Source organism: Cloeon dipterum, chromosome 3, assembly GCF_949628265.1.
Source record: "Cloeon dipterum chromosome 3, ieCloDipt1.1, whole genome shotgun sequence".
Lineage (NCBI taxonomy): Eukaryota > Metazoa > Arthropoda > Insecta > Ephemeroptera > Baetidae > Cloeon > Cloeon dipterum.
In genome coordinates this window covers 16,935,272-16,956,885 of record NC_088788.1, presented here as the reverse complement: position 1 = coordinate 16,956,885, position 21,614 = coordinate 16,935,272, and the positions used below count along the sequence as shown (strand labels likewise).

Sequence of the window (21,614 nt, the reverse complement as noted above, 5' to 3'; positions counted from 1 at the left end):
ACACAGAGTACTCGCGCGCATTTGGTGCTCAAAGGCGGCGGCGGCGGCGGGCGCAGGCACGAGAGATAAATTATAACGCCGAGGCAGAGTGATGTGATTGTTATCACAATTGCCAAGCACGCACGCTCCTGGCCTGCTGCCGCCGCCGCCGCGGGAGCTGCAGCCTATGTACCTTGCACACTATGTACTTTGGCAATGTGTTTGTGTATACGCGAACATGCGAAGAGAAAGGCAGAGATATCTTAACATCCACACTCGCGCACACAAAGCACACGGCGAGATAGTTAGTTATAAACTTGCGAGAGAGAACTCCCCAGCCACTTTTACGGCAAAAACTTTGGGCACTCGTACATCATTTCAGCAGTTGCGGATTAAATTGAATAATAAACAAAGTTGCTTGCGTCTGCCGCAGCGCTCGGGTATAATAAGCAACCGGCTCAGCAGGGCCAAGCCGATTTACCGCCGGAGAAAAGCAAATCAATTTTTGATCGGTGTATGGTCTCTTTTTTCAGCCTCAAAACCCCCAACGCTAATGAGCCGATTTTTTGCGCATGCAGCGGAAGGAAGAGCCATCTTTTTGCGGGTCTTCCGCAAAATTGTACCGGCGAGAAGCGCAAAAAGCGGCTTGATGGACGTGAGCAGGATGAATTGTGTTTGTTGTGTGGATTAGCGGCGGCTCTGCTGGGACGTCCGCTCGCTTCATTTCCCACCAACGGCTCCCGCTCTATATATATGTTTTGTTGCGAAAGAAAATTAATGTCGCGGCATTCCGTGGTTTTGTTGTTTGTCCGACCCGCACCGTGCACTGTTTGTTTGTGTGACAAACAATATGACGGATCAATTTGAACACATTGCACAACAGCTGGACTGTGCGGCTCGTAGCAGTTAAAGACCTCAAAGCTAATTGTTTCTTTATTGTGCTGTTTTTCCGTCATTATGTACATCTTAAACACTCTTCTCGTCATTTGAAAATAATTAAAATAGGCGCAAGGTTTGACTAAAAAGGTGAACAATGGAAAATACATTTTCCAGTATTGCTTAAATAACCGAGCCCTTTCTTATATTGATTTTGATACATACACATAAAAATGGGAAACTTACATTTTTTAAATTAGATTTAAAAAATCTAATAAGGAAAATTAACCCTTTTCAAAATTAATAATGGTACCCTACACCCTATATGTGAAGCTAGAAAACTTAAAAAAAACGAAAAATTGTCAAAAAAAAACACTCCAGAATATTTTTAACTAATCTTAATTTGATTTAGCATTAGGGTATGATATATTTTTTAAATTTTAAATACCAATCAATGTCTAAACATTATTGTCGCCCTCAGAATTAATTTTTTTCCAAAAGCCCTCTAGCAGGCTATTTTATCTCTATTAATTAAATTTAGTAAAGATCTGTTCACCTCTGACCTTTTGAAAAATTTTAACCACACATTTCCTGCTGGCTGTGAAAAAACGAAAGGCGAATTCTGAAAATCGTCCTCGTTAAAAATATATTTTTTTGTACATATTAACAGAATTTCCACCATAAATATGATCTAATTCCGCTTAAATACCACCTTTGAGCAGAAATAATTATAAGAATCTCAATTTTCACACCCCTAAAGAGGCTTTTTCAAGTTTTTTATGTTTCCACAATATCAAGTAGACCGCGTACCTACATAAACCTCAACGCGCCAAAAATGGCTTGATCACAAAATAAACCTGGGATGTGTATTTTATTTTATATATTTAAGTTATTAGCATTGAAATCTCCCCATTCATGCACACAAATAATTAATTGAACTCATATTCAATGTACATATGTCAATAAATATTGCTCAAACGTGATACGTTTGCAGTCAAAAGTTCAGTTGACCGTTAGTAGCGAGGGTCATTTAGCAATTGTTGTTTGTTTAGTTGCGCGGGTAATTCAATTAGCAGCCAATCAACGGTGTCGCCTGGGCGAGTGTTGTCAATTAGTCAACCTAGTTACATGTGTATATAATTTGCACTCTTCAATTAGCCGCTTGCACATTGTAGATGAGGTCTGCGAAACAAATTAAATCGTCGCGCTGCAGTCGCATGTTATTAAGGCCTAACTTTATGAATACCGAATCAGGCTCTCTTTATAGTCGGCCATGCACGCCGAAATCGAATTAAGCGAGGCCAGCCAACACGACATGCCATTGCACTACTTCGGTAATAACTCCATTAGCTTCGAATAAAGAGAACGATCATTAATGCTGATGTGGAAATGGCATTAATAGAAAAGTGCATAAAAGGGGAAGAATTTGCAGAATAAAATGTTAAATAATGTTTTCATTGCATGCTGTTAGCGATTTCTTTTATATTTTGAATGTTCGGCCTCTGGCTAAAATTTAAAAATAATCATGTTTATGGCAATTTTGGCACTAATGAACGAACGCAACCAATCTAATACAGTACAAGACTGATTGAATTTAATTATTCATTAAACCATTGTTGAAAAGAAAATATTTTGCTCCAGCATGTCTTATTCTAAGAACATGTGAAATCAGCTGATTCGTGAATTAAAAGAACTCAGGGACAAATATGAAGCAAAGTATAGAAAGTTAAATATATGACTTCTTGATATCATTGAGTTTGTTTGTTTTTGTTCAAAAACTAATTCCAAAATTCAGGAAAAGAGATTGAAAAATGAATGAATCGTGAGTTTTCTTTTGTCCGTTGATGCGTAAAATGAATCGCCCCAGTTGTTGAATAAATCTACAACCAAATTATGATCATAAAAGCTATGAGACGGAAAGGAATGCTTACATATTGTGGTCGCTTTACAAAATGTCATAACGACAAGAATAACGATTTTTATTTTCATTTTCAACGCCTCCCCTGAAATAAATTTTTCCCGTGTGCTTTTTTGTTTGTTTAAAAGCACGATCTAACAAGCAGATTAAATCCACAACAGCCGCTTTTCCGTGAGTTTTGTTTTCATTTCGTATTGAAATAGACCCATTTGCCAGGGGGAGGCGTCAGGTGTAATAATTACGGAGCAGCTTTTCCGCGACCGACGCCCAACGCGCGTAGATAATTACAACGAGGAGAATTTAGTTTTTCAATTAAGTGTGCGCCGTGATTAATAGACACGTGCTGAGAGTGAGAGAGGGAGCCATTCATTATTTTTGGGCGCACCGTGGGTGACAATTTGTTATCATCGTCGTCGTGCGGTGCGCCCTGCCACCCCTCGCGGTGTGATTTATAGGCTGCCACCGAGCGGTATGCCCGCCGCCATTCCGCGCCAAAGTGCTTATTTACTGGCAAATTTGCTCTCGAGAAATATGTGCATCATTTTCAATAACAAACGATATGCAAAGTGACCAACAAACGAGGTTTTTTGCCTCGAGTTTGGTTATTTTCGTGAAGGACCTTAATGTAGCACTGGAATTTCATTTTTGACAATACCAATCAATTCCTGAGGGTAAAATTAGGTTGGGCAGCTGAATAACTCGGACAACATTGTAAGACACAACATGCCAATAATCATCGGGAACGTAAAAATCGTTACTTCAGCGAATCTAGCCAAAAGTGGTACGAGAACCACTGTGACCATTCAGAATTGGGAGCGGGTTCTCTAATAATTGGCCTATGTATAGCAGCATACAGCTAGATCTTGACGCCAGCGACACAGCGACATCCAGCACAAGCTCCTCGCCTGATGCGCTCCAAATTTTGATAAAAACCCTCATTTAACATACAACTGAATTACATAAATTTCAACATCTTACCATAGACATTAATCTGATGCGTATGAAGTATTATTTTTTCTTATATGTTTCAACTTATGATAATTCTAGCAATGACAAATATTTTGCATTTTCTCCTAGTGATTGCTCAATAAATCTTCTAGTTTGATTGTTATTCAATGTATCACGCAGAATTTTCTTTGCTATTTAATCGAATTTAAAGATGTTTTTTTCACATTTTACTTCCATGATTACAAATTGGTTCATTATACTACGTGATTTCCATAATTATTTATTTTTTAGACTCAGCTCCTCAGGATAAGCGCCAAAAAGAAATGGTTTAACGCAAATTTCCTCACCAAGCTGCAAATATCCCCTCTTTCTGCAGTGTGTTAACGGTTGTGGGTGTCGATTTAAATGCATGGAATATCAACCACGCAGCGTCTGACGCACAAAATAATGAAAAAATCTACCATCGCACAACCTCCTTTGACTTTTTTCTTCTTCTTAGAATTTAACGTTCCTGTTTCGTTCGTAATCAAAACTTAAAAATGACAAAACATCAAGACTTCAAGTGGCGTACATTATATTGGCTTTATAAAGCTTTCTTTTAAAAAGTCAGAATCACAAATTGTTGCTGGTAAATTCCACTCTGGTATATTTCATTTATCAGCAAGCAGCTGCAAAATGTGAGAGTGTCAATCACGAGTCGCTTGATTTCCATCGGCATTTTCAGCAACGTTTCCAATCACCATCATGATTGAATTGGTTTCACAATACGCGAACGGGAAAAATATATATACGCAACGTTTGTCCACTCGTACATACCACAATAAAAATGAAAAAAAACGTGTTTGCCTGCACGCATCGGTGGCAACCAATTGAAAGTGGAAATAAGCCAGAGTGCCTGGCGTCAATTCGCGCGTCGGCCGGCAATTACACACTCGTCGCGGCTCGGAGATGAAAATTGATCTGCGCTGTGATGGAAAAAGTAACGACTTTTTTGCGGCATGTTTACACAGCGGACGCATAAACAGCGTGTCAATCAATCATGGTTATTAATACATTGATGAATGCCGCGGCAAGGGGCGATTCGGCGACACCAAGACGGGTCAATAACGCGCGCTCACTGAATTCATCATACGCTGACCTCACGGATGGGATGACGCGTCTCCGGGAAAAATACAGAGCTCAGACTTGTACCGCTTGGTATCAATTAGCAGCAATGGACAAACTTTGTTTGGGAAAAAATAACGTATTGTCTAAGTTACTCAGAAAAGAGTAAAAACATTTCAGAGCTCTCCAGTTTCGGCTGTATGTATAAATTTTGTTGATGTGTCAACCAATTAGGAAAAATATGGACACTAAAAGTTTGTTTCTTTCCTCCAAATGGCGTCATCAACGCTGACATCAGGTTTATTCGCCACTTTGAGGAAATTCATTGGATAGTACACGTTTTCATTTGTAGTGCATTAGTTGAATTTAAGCATCACTTCCAGAGGGAAATTTCTTATTCGATGACGCTGAGAAGGAATAAAATCCTTAAATGAGATTAAAAAAAAGGAAAATGAATTTAGGAAGCCCATGATCAAGATGATAAATTTGGATTTGCGACACAAAATCAAAGGGTCCCGTTTTTACTTTTATTTGCCGGAAAATCCATTTCTGAGCTGATTAACAGACAAAGTATGTAGCTCCAATATTGTCATTTGGAACAAATTCATTATTTTTAAATCAATTGAATTTTCAGAATTAATCTAAATATGCAGAAGCACGCAAGGTCGTTGTCCTCAGCCCCAAGACGTGATAGGACGTACATGAATAAGAGCCGAAACTAAAAGGACGCAGTGGTGTATAATACGGATAAATAAACAAAACAGCTTGTTACACACCAAGCAAGCTGAATTTAATTTCTTCAATACTGACTAAAATTGAATTTTTTAAGTGTCATATCTAACAAGCATTATAATTTTTGCTCTTTTTCCATTGAAAAACTGTTGCAGTACCAATATTTATTTGAACTAAAATCTGCATTTTTAAAATTAATTCTGGAATTTTCGGTTTTGTACCCGTTGAAGAAAGGGTTTCCTTGTCATGCAGCGGCAGACGCGCGGACTTCATTTCGCACGCAGCGGTTGGTTTGTCTTGCTTTTTTCATTCGTACGTGCGCATGATTTAAAGCCGCTTTGAATAATAAATAAAACGGTACACGCTTGCACTGGGAGCTGACTGAGTTCGGCCACTACGTTTTTACATATTCATCTGGATTACTTTTTTGCGGGTGCGAGCGTTAGCTGCAGGTGCGTGCTGGCAGAATAAAAGTGAAATACACAAAGGCCGTGCACAAACGTTCCAAACGTACATCGAGAGTGTATGTATGGGTTTATTTAGCACTAGGCGAGCGCCGAGTGCCTCCAGGAGCGGTGGCAGATTAAATTTGTTTATATATACATTTTCCGCGGCTCGACCCCCGCTTTTTTCCGCCCAAAGTAATAAATACATGCACGCTTTTGTTTTCATACGTGAGAGAGGGCGAGCGTCTCTCTCCCTCTTTTGTGTCCGCTCATAGCAGACGGAATAATTCCGGCCGAATTAATGGTTGTTATGTGCCACAAGCGCAGCGAAACTTCTCTCACTAATTCGTCGGGAAATTTGCCCCTTGGGTGCTACGCCAAGTTTTCTTATCCTTCTCTTGCTAAAACAATAAGTAAAACTACTAAAGTTCAATTTGCCAGTGTGAACCAGAGACTGCAGTTAACACCAGAGTTTACCAACTAGCATGCAGGATTTTAAAGGATTAAATTTGTAGAATTATGTACTTTTTATTTTTTTTTCGCAATTAATATAGAATAAGGGTGTTTTGCAGAAATGATTTTTTAAATTAATTAAATTTTTTAAAACACACGGAAGATTTGAAACTATCAAGTGGATTGGAACTGTAAAATTCAGGAAAATCTTTGAATGCCAAAAATTTTGCTTTTCGCCCCCAATTGCTTCTGATGCGTTTAAACCAGTCCAAAGTTTTGATGGATTTAAAAAAGGGGCTAAATTGGTATATTTACATACCGTTGGAATGACATGTTTTAATATTAAAATCGAAATGAATAACATCATTGCTAGCAAAACTCCGTGAATCAAGTGGCTGCTGTGCGATATTAAAACGGAATGAAAATGAAAGCTGTGGGCTGTGATGTCATCAAATATTATGAAATTTCCGTCCCCAAGTGTGTCGTCCATTTATGTTTTAACCGGAATAAATGGTGTGCAACGTGTGGTAGTAAAATCAAGAGAAGTTTATGTAATGGCTCTGGAACTTCAATTTGTATTTTAATCCACAACTTCAAATTTAGATTTAGGCATCTATGTTTATCAAGGAATTTTTATTTAGATCTCATATTCAAAATAATGCATCCAATTTTGTGATTTTCGTAGCCTTTCGATTAGTTGAATTAGTTTAATCCTCTTTCACTTCTTGGAGCATTATCAACTCTAAAGGAACGGAAAGGCTGACAGAGAAAACTAGCACCCTTTTCACTTGGTGGGGCTGCTAAGCGGCGGAATCTGCACGTGCCAAGAAGTGCGTTTGCTCGCAAATCTCAAAACGCAATAAATGTAGACGAAAGTTTGGACGTTCGGCTGGCGAGATGAAAATTCTCATCCGCAAAAGTGGGCGCGTAAAACATGTCGGCGTAAAAGTCAGCCGGCTAATTTGGCCGAGCACCCGGCCAAAAGGCGCGTGCATGACGCATATAAAAATGAGCATTACCCGGCGGCGGCGGCAGCAGCAGCACTGGCAGGCCATGGGCCGCCGCTTCCTTTATGGGCCGATGGCATATTCGCAGTAATTTACGAGCACGCCCGCTGATCCTCGAGTCAAGCAGCAGGATTTTAAAAGGCTCAGGGATTTGGGGATGCAAATAAATCCGGGACGCGTCTTATTTTTCCAGCCCTTTTACGGCCGATGTAAGTCAACTTGGCGCTACTCCATGTTATTGTAATGTGAGGTTTCGTTCGGAGCTCCGCGAGCAAAAAATCGTATATATTTTAAATTGACCAGAGTTTGGCCAAATGCCGGACAATCGACAAAAAATGTCTATTGTTTATTTCTTTTAAATTTAGATGGGGGAAATCCAGACAGACAATTGTGTGGACCCTAAAATTAACTGCTAAATAACAGACACATATTTCACATCTCGAAGTGAAAAACAGCTTTTTTTCCCGCCAGACTCGCACATTCATTTCAAGCACGGCAAATTAAATTCCGGCACAATACACAAGCACCGTCATTATTAAAGAAGTCGTATCTCGGGCGCGAATTCGCGCAGTTCTTGGCTGCTGTAGTGTCGCCAAGATGGATTTATGACTATGTAAAGTACGGTTGCACGCTCGCTCCAGCTTCTTCACACTCCAGTTGGCTTGTTTTGTGCTCGCTCGCGTCGCCAAAATTTGGCTGCATACGCAGGCCGCAATTTTTCAACGCGCCACTGACAAACAGATCAATCAAAAATAGGGAAGGGGCTGAAATTTGAGAAGACACACGACTCTGCTCTCATTCGCCACTTGAGCTGAAGCTGGACAGCCCGGCGGGAAACTTGATATAAGCCACACGAGACAGAGATAATAAAAGATGTTTTCTTTTAAAACCTCAATTATGCTCGGGTTTTATTGTGCCACTGGCGCCTTGCCAAAAATTCTCGTTATTATGGAAATTACAGCTGATGAAAATTCCAGCGACGCCCTTTGAGATGGCGAGAGAAAGTGAGAATTTCCGACAGCTCCACGGCCAGTCTGCTGGGGGAGAGTTGTCGCAGGGGAGAATGCATTTGCATAAATCAACCCCCTGAGAAAAGGTCGGTGTCGACACAATTGATACTTGTGAAAAACACTTCCTTGCTTCTAGTTAGTATAGACATGAAAGAGAAAACATTCTTTTGCCATGGCTTAATTATTCTATTGCGGCTTAAAGCTGATTTCGATTTGTGATATCAAGGGACTCTGTAAAAAATAGTACCACCAATTGTTTAGCAAGTGAGAGAGTGAATCTATTTTTGGTCTAATATTTAAGTTACTAAAATACATAATCAGGCATCAATCGAAGTACAGAGATTGCAATTTTCATCGTAAATAAACACGCCTGGATTTTTTTCGTGTATGAATTTAGACCACCTAGTCTGATTTGAATCCAAATGAGTGTTTGCTAGTTAGAAATTCACTCTTTTTTTAGTGAAGAATTATAGAGAAGAATTTTGAGCACAAGTAATTCCAATATGATTTTTAACATAACTTGCATTTATTATAAACTATGGTTCAATCAAAATTTTTACATCATTTCAAAGGACACAAAAAATGGTCGGTAATCGCAATCAGACTGGCCTAATTGAATCCCATTTTTAAATAAATTTTGAGCCCTTTTGTGATCAAGACTTCTTCAGTACTTCTGGAAAGGAGTTTTATTTATTTATCCATCCCTAAAAAACTAAAAATATACTCATTGTTTGGCAGACATAAAATTGATATTTTTTTACTCTATTCCCAACGATGGAGATGGATTTCCAGAAATCTTTCATTCATTTCTCGCCAAGCAAAACAATAATTTGAATTAACCACTTCTCTCTCTCTCTCTCTCTCTCTCTCTCTCTCTCTCTCTCTCTCTCTCTCTCTCTCTCTCTCTCTCTCTCTCTCTCTCTCTCTCTCTCTCTCTCTCTCTCTCGCTGTATTTGTAACCACTCTCATGGGGCAAAGTTCTGAATGTCTCAATCACCAATTCAGTCTGTGCCGCCGTGTTTGGATAGCCAACTATAGCAATCCATACAGAGAGCCCGGCATGTTTTATTTATGTATCGCGGCGAGAGATAGAGAAAAAAGTATTTCTCGATGATGCTTTTGCACTACGACTGCTTGGCAAAAAGCTCTGACTGGCTGTCTGTCTGCCTGTCTGCCGGGTTCGCTCCAAGGCAACTTTTCAATTTTCTGCAGTTCGCTTGCCGAGCTTTAGGGAAAGTTGAAAGTTTTTATTGCGCCCCAGGAGCTTTATTGCAGCGCCGCCACCACCGCTGCAGCCGAATCGAGCTGTTTGTTATTGCTGCACGAATTAAGCAGAGGGGATGGCCCCGGTGCAAAAATGATGAGTAAAATTTACAACATCTGCAGCCGAGCCAGTCGTAAACAAACTGCGCACATTCTCAAAATGTGCACGCGATGATTCTGATTTTAAACTGTGGGAAACTGATAATTCTTAATACATGGAAATCCTTTTTAAGTATATATAGCTTTTGATTATCATTTCTGTTAGAGCCAATCGATTCCTGGTCCTGAGAGTCACAAGTGAGGTTTTGTCGAGCGACAATCAGACGCTCTTCGTACCAAAAATCAACGTAAACATGTGTTAAACGCTTTTTCTTTAGCGGTTTTTCATAGCCTAACATAAAAAGTGCTATGAGAACGCCAGCGACCAATCAAATCTCTGATTAGCTCCTATGAGCGAGACAGCAACTAGCGGAAGTGAGTGAAAAACAGGTCAGCAAGCAGCCGTCAAAAATCAAATCAGAAAACCACTCCCTTCTATGATTGGCGTTCTTATGGCAATTTTTGTTCAATTCAGATCAAAAACCATTAAAGCAACGAGTTTTACACTTCCACAGATTTTCTTCTGATTGTGTCAAATTATGGACCAAGTAATTCAATCTTTATATAGGAATCGATTTGCACTGTCAAAATTAAACTTTCAGTCAAAATTGTCTACTCAATCATCTTCAAATCACTGTGGAACACCCTGGCAGCCACCATCTTGCCCGTCTAACCAGCAAGACACAAATAAAACTCTCCTTAGTACGGTGCTGCCGTGCAGAAAACATTTAGAGCGTCTCGGAAGTATCAATTTATATATGGGAAAAAGTTTTCACTCCTCGAGGAGATCGGCGAATTTCTGCACCGCCAAGCAGTTGCGCTTCTCCATCTCGCAATATCGAACTGTCGGAATGGAAAAAGTAAACTACCGACGGAAATCGAAGCTCATTTTCTCGCCCGGCCGCCTTGATAGCGCCCGTAAATTGAGCCACTTTAGCTGTTTTTCCTCCAACAACGGCAGCACAAAAGCTCGCAACGTGGTTAATAACTAGCGCGTTTTACTGCGAAACACCGCGCCGAAAGAGTTTGATCCTCGGCGCCGGTATCATTATTTCGATGATACGTGAGTCGGCATTACCATCATTACGCTACTCTCTGGTTTGCGTACGGATTAAAGTGCGTGCACATGTGTACACACTTGGTGCGGTGCAAGGGTAAAGCAGAAATTGCGCTCACACACGATCTCGCTGGCGCCTGGATCTAGGCCAGCTTTGATACCAGACGCCACATTATCACGTTTGCGCCGCTTTGATTGTGTTTGCGAAACGGTGCGTAATAGCCAGAGTCCAGCCAAATGAGTCAAATAAAAAATAGAGTCATTTGTTTAATCCACAAGGCAAAAAACACTAAAAAGTATTCAACAAATAAGCCACTATTCTTTTTTCTTATTCTATTTATTAAATTGATATTCCTATCATAGAAAGTGTGTTGAAGTACAAAAATAAAAAATTATTGAAAAATTATAATAGAAACCTCGCAATATTCCAATTTTACCTGAAAGGGAATAACAATGATATAAAAAGACATATTAAGCTGAATATGGCGATGTATGTGTGCAAAATAGCCCTGGAAAGCCATATAATATACATAAATTTGTAACTAAAATTACAATTAATTAATTAATTGCCTTGCACATGTTGATTTTTTTTAAATTGTGCATTTTTTATTAAAAAAATGTCTAATGGATTTTCTAAAAAGAGCGACCACTGGAAGAGGGCGTTTAGCTCGCGGAGATTTATGAATGGGGGCGTGATTTCCTGGAAAATATTAAAGAGGCGTGGCAAAGATCGCAAAGCACCGGAAAATCATAATATTTTAACGTCTCTTTAATATTATTAGGTAAAATCCTGGTTAAATTATCGACTCTTAATCGTTTTGAAGAAATAATCGAATAAATATCCATTTTCAGAATGTGTCAAAGTGCTCAAAAACTCATTTCATGGCCTGAACACCATACCACGCGGCCACAGAAAAAATAATCGATACACAATTTTTCACATCTGTAGCGATCGGCTTATAGAACGTCCCCGTCAATCAGGATCATAATTTTAAAAAAATCGATGATTCTTACCAGATATTAGAGGTCGCAGAAATGAACAAAATAGTCAATGTTAGATGAAGTGAGAATTTGTCTATTTGAATAATGGAAGCAAGTTTTCCGTTTCGCTTGAAGGTCCAACGTTCTCCTTGGGCAACGTTGAATTTAGAAGCTCAATCAGATCGGAAATTTTTCTACCAGAGAGGGTGTAGAAAACTTTCATTCCATCAAAAAGTTTTGCAGCGCCTTAAGAGCAGATATTCTTAGAAAAACATCGATTTTAGCAGATGGCTTTGCTCCTTTGATTGCTCGGGCAAAGCTAGTTTACTTTCGCAGAGTGAGCAGGTTAAGCCACAACTCGTTTCGTGCAGCCAATCAAACGGGCCATCAATTGCTTTTGTCCTGGCAGGCGTTGCGTCTGCAGGAAAGGGTTCGCATTTGCACCGCACGCCCAGAGGTTGCAGCCCAGGAACAAACAACACTGCCTCTCGGAATAACCCCTAAAGTGCGGCCTCCTAGTGGAAATTTAGCATTTAATGAGAGCACATTTGCAGATGCGGTAGTAATTTCTTGAGCTCGCACGCACCGATTTATTTATTCATTTGCACACGCGGTGTCTGTGCCAAATCGCAGCAATTACTCGCCGGCCGAGCGCGCAAAATCGCGTAGAGCGCTAATGGGCCGCTTTTATTTTTATTTGCCTGCTCTGCAGCGTGCGTTGAACAAAAACACGTGTACTGTATATATTGCCTACCTGCCGGCAGTGATAAATAATTTCCCAGCCGCTAATGATAAAACGGCAGGAAAGAGAGAGAGAGGCCATTTGCATAAAATTAGATGTTATCGCCGATCTATTTTTGCCGACGAGAGTAAACAAACGCACGCGATGTTGATATTCCAGCATTCCACAACACCTTTATCTCCGTGTGCGCATGTTTAACTGTAATGCTCCCAATTCAGAGTGCACTACTCACTTTTCGTTTAAAAATTTTAGTCATATATATGTATGACGAGAAACATTTTTTATTTGCAAAACACACGCACCTCTGTGATTAATTTCCTGCTATTAGTGCCCGTTTTGAAACTAATTCCAAACTCTATTTACTGTCAACAAGCGAGTAAATTCAACAGTGTTTGCGAATAATTTTGTATATGACACTTCCTGGTGGCAATAATTAGTTCCATTTTAATAGTGTTTGTATAGAATAATTTTCCTTATTTGTTTTGAGTAAAATTAAGAACACAATTTATGATTCGAACTGATAATATGAATAAATATCTCTTTTTATTGCTTGATTAAAAATCCAAGCCACCTTTGGAGTTATTGAGCTTGTCGTTAACATCAACTGCGCATTTCAATCAGTTAATCAAATGCTCAAAGTGCACGTAGATAAATTTGCACCTGATGAATTGGTTGCAATATTTATACCACTGGAATTCAATATTGCATCCTGTTATTGCTTTCAATTTTGTTGAAGTCTGTCGATGCATTGCATATTAAATTCCTCGAGGCAAAGTGGTTGATGTACGAGTGGCAATCAGAAATTTCCCCCTCATAAACGAATGCCATGTGCTTTGATTGTGTTGACTATTGTATTTAACTCACCGAACAAACAACAGACCAAATTGACATCTTCTGAGAATCAGACGTTTCATTTGTCCCATCAAACAGGAATTTTCCTTGTTGGGAGACTATTCATGCAATCAGTCCACGCGCAGTTGAGTAATATAATATATCTTCAATCAGCGGAAATATCTCAATTGAAAATTACGCATGATATTCAGATCTGCATGCTCAATTCAATCTCATTTGATAGGGGGTGGAAACTCACATAAAATCAAAATTGCAGCGCTGAATTTTTTTCATAATTTGTTCCTAGATTTCAAGTAACCCTTATTTTTGACGGTGTCAATCGATTCCTGAGTGATGGGCTGCCGAATCACTGTATCACAGATCAAAAACCACCAAAATAGTGATTTTTACGTTTCTAATGATTTTCGGCTAGTCGTATTGGATTGTCGAGCGAGTGATTCAGCTATTCATTAATTAACTAATTCGACCCTCAACAAATCGATCCAAATTGTCAAAAAATGAAATTTCAGTGCTACTTTAAAATCAATGTCAGTTATGAAATATAAAATTAAAATAGCATTTTGAAAGGAAACTATTTTCCTTTGAAGATTTTTACTAGATTTTTTTTTAAATTCTACTCATCGATTTTTTCCTACAATTAAGTCTGATATAAAAATTATAGCAACTCAAATTCTACTAGACAATATGTATATTTTTGTAGCATAATATTGTTTTCCAAATAATGTTTAAACCCAGTGCTGTGAGTGAAACGCAGCTCTGGTTTAACTTATTCCTCTTCAACGCGCTGTTAATTAACTCTTGCTGCGTCAAAAGACACGTTAATAATCGGATTTTGGCTCGACAGACGAGGCCGAAAAACGGGTTGGAAAGTAATCCGCGGGCTTAATCTCGGCTGGAATGTAAACGCGAGTGGCCTAACCAAATTGGATTAACCTGCGGCGTGTGAAATCATAACCGCGGAAGCGATCGCGCGCGCCTAACGAGACGCTCTTTGCCCCCTGGAGCGCGAGGCCAAGACGTGCCGCAATTTTTCTCAATCGAGCGGTGCTCTATTGATTCTCGTGACGCTATCAATTCGCGCCCAGATGTCGCACAGCCTTGCTTGATATATGTACACATGCACAATACGCGCGGCACGCGAGCAAGCGGAATAAACACGCGCATGCCGACGGAAAAGGGTGAAAAAGTGTCTTGTTGACTTGTTATTCTTGCGAGGCTGAGTGTAAAACGAGCGACGTACAATTACGAGTGGGAATTAAGGTCGCCCCGCGCGGGTGGCAGGCAATTTTCTTTCTCTGCTCTCTGATATATTGTGGCAGACGAGCAATATCCTCACCGGCAATAACATTCCTGCGGTAATAATAGCTTTTGTTGACAACACCTCTCCAGCTCATGACTTCCCGATTGAACTATTTTTCTTGCTCAATCAGAAATATAGGGAAGGTGGGGATCATATTTACCTCCATTTGAAGACATTAACTGAAATTTCTAAGTGTAACATTGATTTTAATCATATTCCTTGACATGAATTTAGCTTGTTTATAAGCTCTTGAAAAATATAAGACGATTTTTTTAAAAGAACCCATTTTTAAGTAAATGATCGAAATACTCGAGAAGCTAAAAATTCTCATGTGAATAAAATTGAAATTTTAACACTCAAACTGGATTTTTTGCAATAAATAAGAATTTAATTGATTGGTAATGGTCTATTGCATTTTGGGATTGTTTAAATTCTTCGATTTTAAGTTCCCTGAAGAGCCAAAAAGCATTGCTTTATTTTAAATAGAATGCTGCGTTAGTAAGATTATTCATCTCTGTTCAAATTGAGCAAAGTAAACCCGTTAAAAAATTAAATGACAGCAGTTTGTTCAGTAAATAAGACATGAACTTTCGTCATGATGCTCTGAATAAATTACGAGAGATACGATGTGCAGCCGAGATGTGCACTGCAGTCACACGTACGTCGAAATGGCGTGTTTGTACTCACGATTTTTTTGAAAATCCAGGGCGTCGTCAGGCGCGGCGACCGCGACACCGTCTGCCATCCGGGAAAGCATCAGCAGCAGCATCAGCAGCAGAGGCTGCATCCGACGTGCAGCCGTCTTTGTCTTAACCATCATGCAGCCAGATGCCACGGCCAGAACTAAACGTGCATTGTGTCCTGGTTGCAGTTGCGCTGTTAATCACGCCACTCCTGCAACAGAGAACAAAGAGTGGTGAGTCGGCCTGCGTTTCAAAGGGTTGGTCGGGGCCAGCGCCTGGCACGGGCAAAGGTTGTAAAAAGACACGCGTGCGCTCGCTGCTATCTATCCGCGGCAGCAGATAATGGGATTTTAAAAGGATCACAGCGCATTACTGCACTCGCGGGAGAATGAAGCAGTGTCTGAAGATGAAAAATTGCTTTGCAATAGACTCTCTAGCGTGCAGAAGACACATTACCAAGCAGCCGGGAGCAGCTGCCGCGCAGATTGTAATAATTTCCCCATAAAAATGGCGCTTTTTGATTCCTAGCCATCAAAGCATAGGAAATTGAAGTCTCCGCCTCTCTGTTTTACGGTAGCTATATATACCTCATTACTTCGCTGCCGGTAAAATTATCTTCTGCTTTAATGTTGAAAATGGAGTAATTGCAAGTGTCTACTGCATGCACTCTCCGTCAATGGCTTTTTTCCTCCATGATAACATTTTTCATCAATTCCTCCAGCGGTGAGTAAACATTACTTCTAGAGAATTATACAAGCAGGAGGAAATCTTTTGATGCTGCGTTTGGCATCTCTCTTTAGTAAACAGCAAAGATTAAAATTATGAAAAGGATCTTTCTCAAACGAGTAAACAGACCGTGTAGATTAATTAGTGCAATATAGTCGGTTTGTTGTTTTGCTTTGATCTCAAATAGTCAAATTAGCAAAAACGATGAAATGAGCTTTTGTCAGGCAGACGAATTTGATGGCATGTCAATGGCGTATCCGAAACAGGTTGCGTCACACGTGAGCAATACTTGTCTGATTACACGCACACAAGTCCATCCGTCTAAATTCCTGACAAAAAGAGACAGAAACACGTCTGCATGCGGGAGAAGCCTTTTATTTTGGGGAAAACGTCGCTCTTTCTCTCGTGCAGGAAAAAAAAGAAAAACAAAACGCGCCGCTACGCACGATTTCGCACGCGACCGACAAAAGGAAACTCGGGCCGGGAATATGAATAATTTGCATGTATGAAATGTCCTCGTTCTCCTCGCCACACACACACGATGATGAAATGATATTTTGACAGTCTGCCTGCTTTTTCTGCTCTCATTCCGGCATTTTTTCGCATATAGCAGAGGCTCTTCCCCAGGGCTCGTGTGTCACACAGCGCCCGGGAAAATTATTTTAGATAATCCTATTTTACTTGATGTCATTCAATCCTCCCCCGGCCTAATGTATTCCACACCGCATGTGTATTGTTATTAAAGTTTTAATCCTGAGTTAGGCGCCGCACGCCGGCATCGAGTTCATCAGACTGACGTGCTTTTCATCTCGCCTAGGATGCATAGATTAGCCCACCCAGACCCGCACTGTATGCATGTAAGGAATTGCTCTCTCGGCTAAAACGACCGCGGCCACCGCACGCTCTTGGTGAAATATTATCTTTTACTATGGCCAGCCGCTATTTATACAGTGCGCACTTCCCTCTGAAGAGAGAGAGGAGAATTAATGTTATATAATTGTTTCAAACTACAAGTAGTGAGGTGTATACGTGTTGTTGAAATTTTATGCATTTTATAGAGAAGAGCAATGCAAGTCTGACGATGTACAGATTTTGTGATTCTGATTGTTAAAACATGAGATATGGTGGTTGCTATGCAAAAATCGCAAAGTTCGAAACGAAATCAAGCACCAAGCAGAGATTGTTACTCAAGTATACGCGTGCCATGGGAATCTAAAATTTTAAAAATAATGACTATATTAAAATTACGAGAATTCACTATTTGCGTAAGCTCCTTAGTGTTTAAAGCTTCTAATAGGTGGGGCCAGAGGCTACATATGATTTTAAAAATCTTCCACTGTGATATCAGACTCAACCCTGCCACTGTGCGTTCTATACTTTTATTTATATCTCTCAGTGTACTGCAAACAAAAATCGGTCCAGCTAATTACCTTGGGAGCGTAAGAAAAGATTAAAAACGCTAGGGAGCTTACACAAATAAAACGAAATAGAACGGAGTATTTCGAGAAAATGACCTTAATTACCTTTAACCTTGAATGGTGAATTCAAAATTGGTCTCTCTCTCTCTCTCTCTCTCTCTCTCTCTCTCTCTCTCTCTCTCTCTCTCTCTCTCTCTCTCATGATTTCAACTGATTTTTTTTTGTAAATTTTAATTTTAGGAACTACAGACGAGGTTATAAAAGCGCATAAATTCCCCGTATGCGTAAGTCTTTGGTGTTCAAGGCCACCAATTGATAACGCCACCCTATATACTTACGATTTAATACCATTCCGATGCTAATTAGGTTTCAATCCTGCCAGTATGTGCATTCTACACATGGAATGGTTTCTTTTGATGTGCTTAAGCTAAAAATCGATCCATCGAATTGACGTAGAAACGTACAGCAAAGGTATTTATATTATTTTGCATATTTTGAAATATCTGAAATCGCAACGGAAGTGAATTTAAGTCGAATGTTACCGGTGGCGCCGTCTATTGGTGACTTTGAACACTAATGTTTTAAAGCAAATGCTTACATTAAATTTGATCTTTTTCCTCACAAATTTTAAGCCTTCAAAATTAAATTTCAACAACGATTCTAAAATAAAGCAATATATTCCGAGGGTTTCCTATAGCTCAATTTCCGTTTTGCAGGTGCATTTTTCCTTGGAAGAATCGTCAAAGTTAATACCTTTGTGGAAACATAATTTATGATCCCAAAATATGCGTTGAAGAAACAAATCGTTTCCTTAAGGTAAACGGCTTTTAATATAAAAGGTATTTGTGCGTGCGTGATAAATATTATGAAAGAATGGACCAACGCATGAACGGAAAAGATTTTCCTAGTCGGAAAGAAGCTTGCGGACCATCACACAAATCTCCCTTTCATGTCCAAGACAGGCTTTCATCTTGGTATACGCGTTAGGGAAAACTACCTCTGGCCCGACGTCGTCGTTGGGCCGCTCCAAATAACAGGGAAACATAAGATAAGTCTGTCCAAAAGACGGCTTAACCTGGGCTTATCGCCGCCACAGCCGATATTATGCACACAATGGTCACCTCGACGACCCTGCCCGGTGGCAATAGCGCAAGGTACGTGCGTGCCACGGCTTACAACGCTGGTCCTTCGTCTAATTAAGCGCTAGACGCGCATACCGGCGGGCGGCAAGTCTCCGATTTCTCCAATTTCCAATTATCGGAGCCGTATAAGCTGCACGCGTCTCATGGCTGCTGCGAGATTTAATCAAGTGATTGACGCGCAGGTCGAGGGCTTCTGCTCTGCTTCTTGGGATGGATTAGAATGTCTCCGCATACACACGACAGTCTTCCGAAAGCAATCAAATTCCGTGTGTTCTGTTCTATTTGACTGGAATTGCACGTATGAAGTGTGGTTTTACGCTAACACAAGCTTCAATCCAAAGTTTATCAGGCTGCTTAATGAGTTTTGAGCTCTCTATTAGTGGCTCAAAAGACATCATTAATTATTTAATTTATTTTGCTGGGAGAGATTTGAATTGATGTGGGCACTTTGTATTCGTGACTTAATCAGGGCATCATACTTTTCAACTGTTGATGAGGTTGGGTTTATATAATAGCCAAAATAAACTAATTTTTCACTCCCACGGCGAGCTAAAAAATTATATGGTGTGACATTTCCATTGTTGTGGAACTATCGAATGCAATTTAAAACCATTGGAACTGTGTGAGAGCGACTAAATATTTATATATTTCTGTTTGAAATTTTTTGGCAATGTGAAGGAGTAAGTATTTAAAGTCGAAAATAGTCAGGAAATTATAATTAAAATAAATAAATAAAAATGTATACAGAACCAGAAAATTTATATATTTTATGCCTTTCTGGCCACTTAGAATTAAGTAACTTTAATTAATTTCCCTGACAAACTAAAAACACTTCCATTAAACCAAACTTTTATGATTCTCTAATAAAATGAAGCTCAGAAGATAATGTCCGATCAAAAGTTGCTCAACTTTTAATGCGATGAGTAAATGCCGAACCGTGTTTTGTGATTACCCGGCCGGTTAGTGCACTCGTGAGCTTGCTCCAATTTCTCCGGCAAGTGGCGCATGTACTTTGGTTATTTTGATTCACGTCGAGCACGCAACCTATTAGGCCGTAATGGCTGCGCTGCGAGATGCAAAAAGCTTGTAGAGCGCACAACATCATTATCTTGTGCAAGGAAACGGCCGAGGCATTCATTTTTTAGCAGCATCTCGATGGAGCTTAAGGCAATTCCCGATAAACACCGCTTTATTTTGTGTCCTGGCCGTGATCTTTAGTCGCCGCAACCGCTGCAGCAGCAGCATCCCTGTGAGGTCTGTATAAGACGCTGGCCGGTTATTGATCACAATTGTGTGTGTGTGTGTGTGTGTTGTATGGTGGAAGACACAGACAGGCGTCTGGGAAGAGAACCGCAGAAAGAGATTTCAGGACAGTTTTATGGCCGCGCGCAGCTAAACGAATTTATGGATTCGCCCAGCGTGAGGTATTAAATCGTCACTTTTTATAAGCCGCTTTTTTATTGGATTATATTACGTAAGACACGCTCATGTTCTGGTATATTGGGATTTGTGTTTTTCTCCCATTCAATTTCCACAAGCAAGCAGAAGAAAATGTGACATGCTTGGCCATGCATTTACATTAAGCGAAGTGACTGCAGATTTGAATAAAAGGCCCGCTGCGTGACTCTGTTAAATACTTGTCACTTTTAAATTTATTCTCACCACTTGTATAGTTAAATAGGCAATTGCAGAACGTATAACCTCTATGTGGATAAATTTCCAAGCAAGTTTCATTTGAATATATTCGTTTCACCTGTGCTTTTATTTGTGTACCTGTTAACAAATTCAATTCTCTATATGTATATTTTCAGCTGGACAAATTTACACCCTCGAGGGCAAACATTCCAATATTCAATCAGCAATAAAGGCGTCTACTGTTCAAATGGAAAGTTGCCGGAGGGCGGCGCGCTGTTTTCTGGCCAAACACCGCAAATACGCAAACAAGCGTGGCCGGCGTTACTTTTAAATTATATCAACAAAGCGCCGGTGGTCGGATTGAATGCTAATATAGCATCGGTCACCGTATTTTCCAGCAGAAGCCGGCAGAGTCTGCACGCTGGTCATAAATTTGTCCGATGGCATAGGTGGAAAAGGCATTTGATCCCGCGCCGAATGTAAATTCACACACTCACTCACGGAAGGTTGGCAGGGGAAATTCCAAGCACTCAGCAGCGGGGCAGCGAGGCCGATTGCATTTAAATGAGCAGAGAGCCGAATCAGCATGCAATCATAATTTACGAGCCGAATAAATAAATAGCGGGCGCCCGCGGCTCCTTTTATCGCGGCACGCCCCTCCGCGCCGGCCCAAATTCGTCGGTCTGCATGCGGCAGCAAAATCAATGGCCGTAATGAGCAGCTCCGGTAGTGTTTATTATTTATCGTGTTTCGCCAAATTATCCCTGGTCCGCTTGCGTACTCCCTCGACGCCAATTCCTATCACGGTTTTGATCAAACTACCCTCGTCTGATCAGTCCTATTTGCAAATTTATCTGTGGATCTAGCGTCCCAACGGCCGCACTCAGCGACGTGCACCGTTCTGGTTCAGGGGAGGATTAAAATCGTTGCATAAGCAAATGAAATTTAATTAATAAGCAAAATGCATAACACAATTCCCAAAGCCGTGTGTATTCTCCTGCACGATAAGGAAAAATCATTTTAGCTTATTGTTAAAACAGGGTTTGATTACTTGCTGCTTTGCACCATGCGTGAAAGAATTTTCCGGACGAATGTTAAATAGCGTTTCAATAAAAAGATCTGGGCCTCCTCCAGTGAGGCTTGTATGTTAGTCATGTTATTCGTTTGCGAAGTTATTGGGACACGAAGTCTTCGCGAGTTATTCGCCATTAGAGAGTCATTTATCTTGAAAGAGATGAACCGA

General features: G+C 40.2%; 1 protein-coding gene across 3 annotated transcripts in view; it reads right to left on the bottom strand.

Annotated features, from left to right (window-relative positions):
- side (sidestep) overlaps window positions 1–21,614 on the bottom strand; it is a 172,875-nt gene that overhangs the window by 130,957 nt on the left and 20,304 nt on the right. For all 3 annotated transcript variants that reach the window (XM_065483357.1, XM_065483360.1, XM_065483358.1), the window contains exon 2: window positions 15,455–15,661. In XM_065483357.1, coding sequence (XP_065339429.1) covers window positions 15,455–15,587 — 133 coding nt within the window. In that variant the 5' untranslated portion in view covers window positions 15,588–15,661. The remainder of the gene's footprint in view (window positions 1–15,454; window positions 15,662–21,614) is intronic.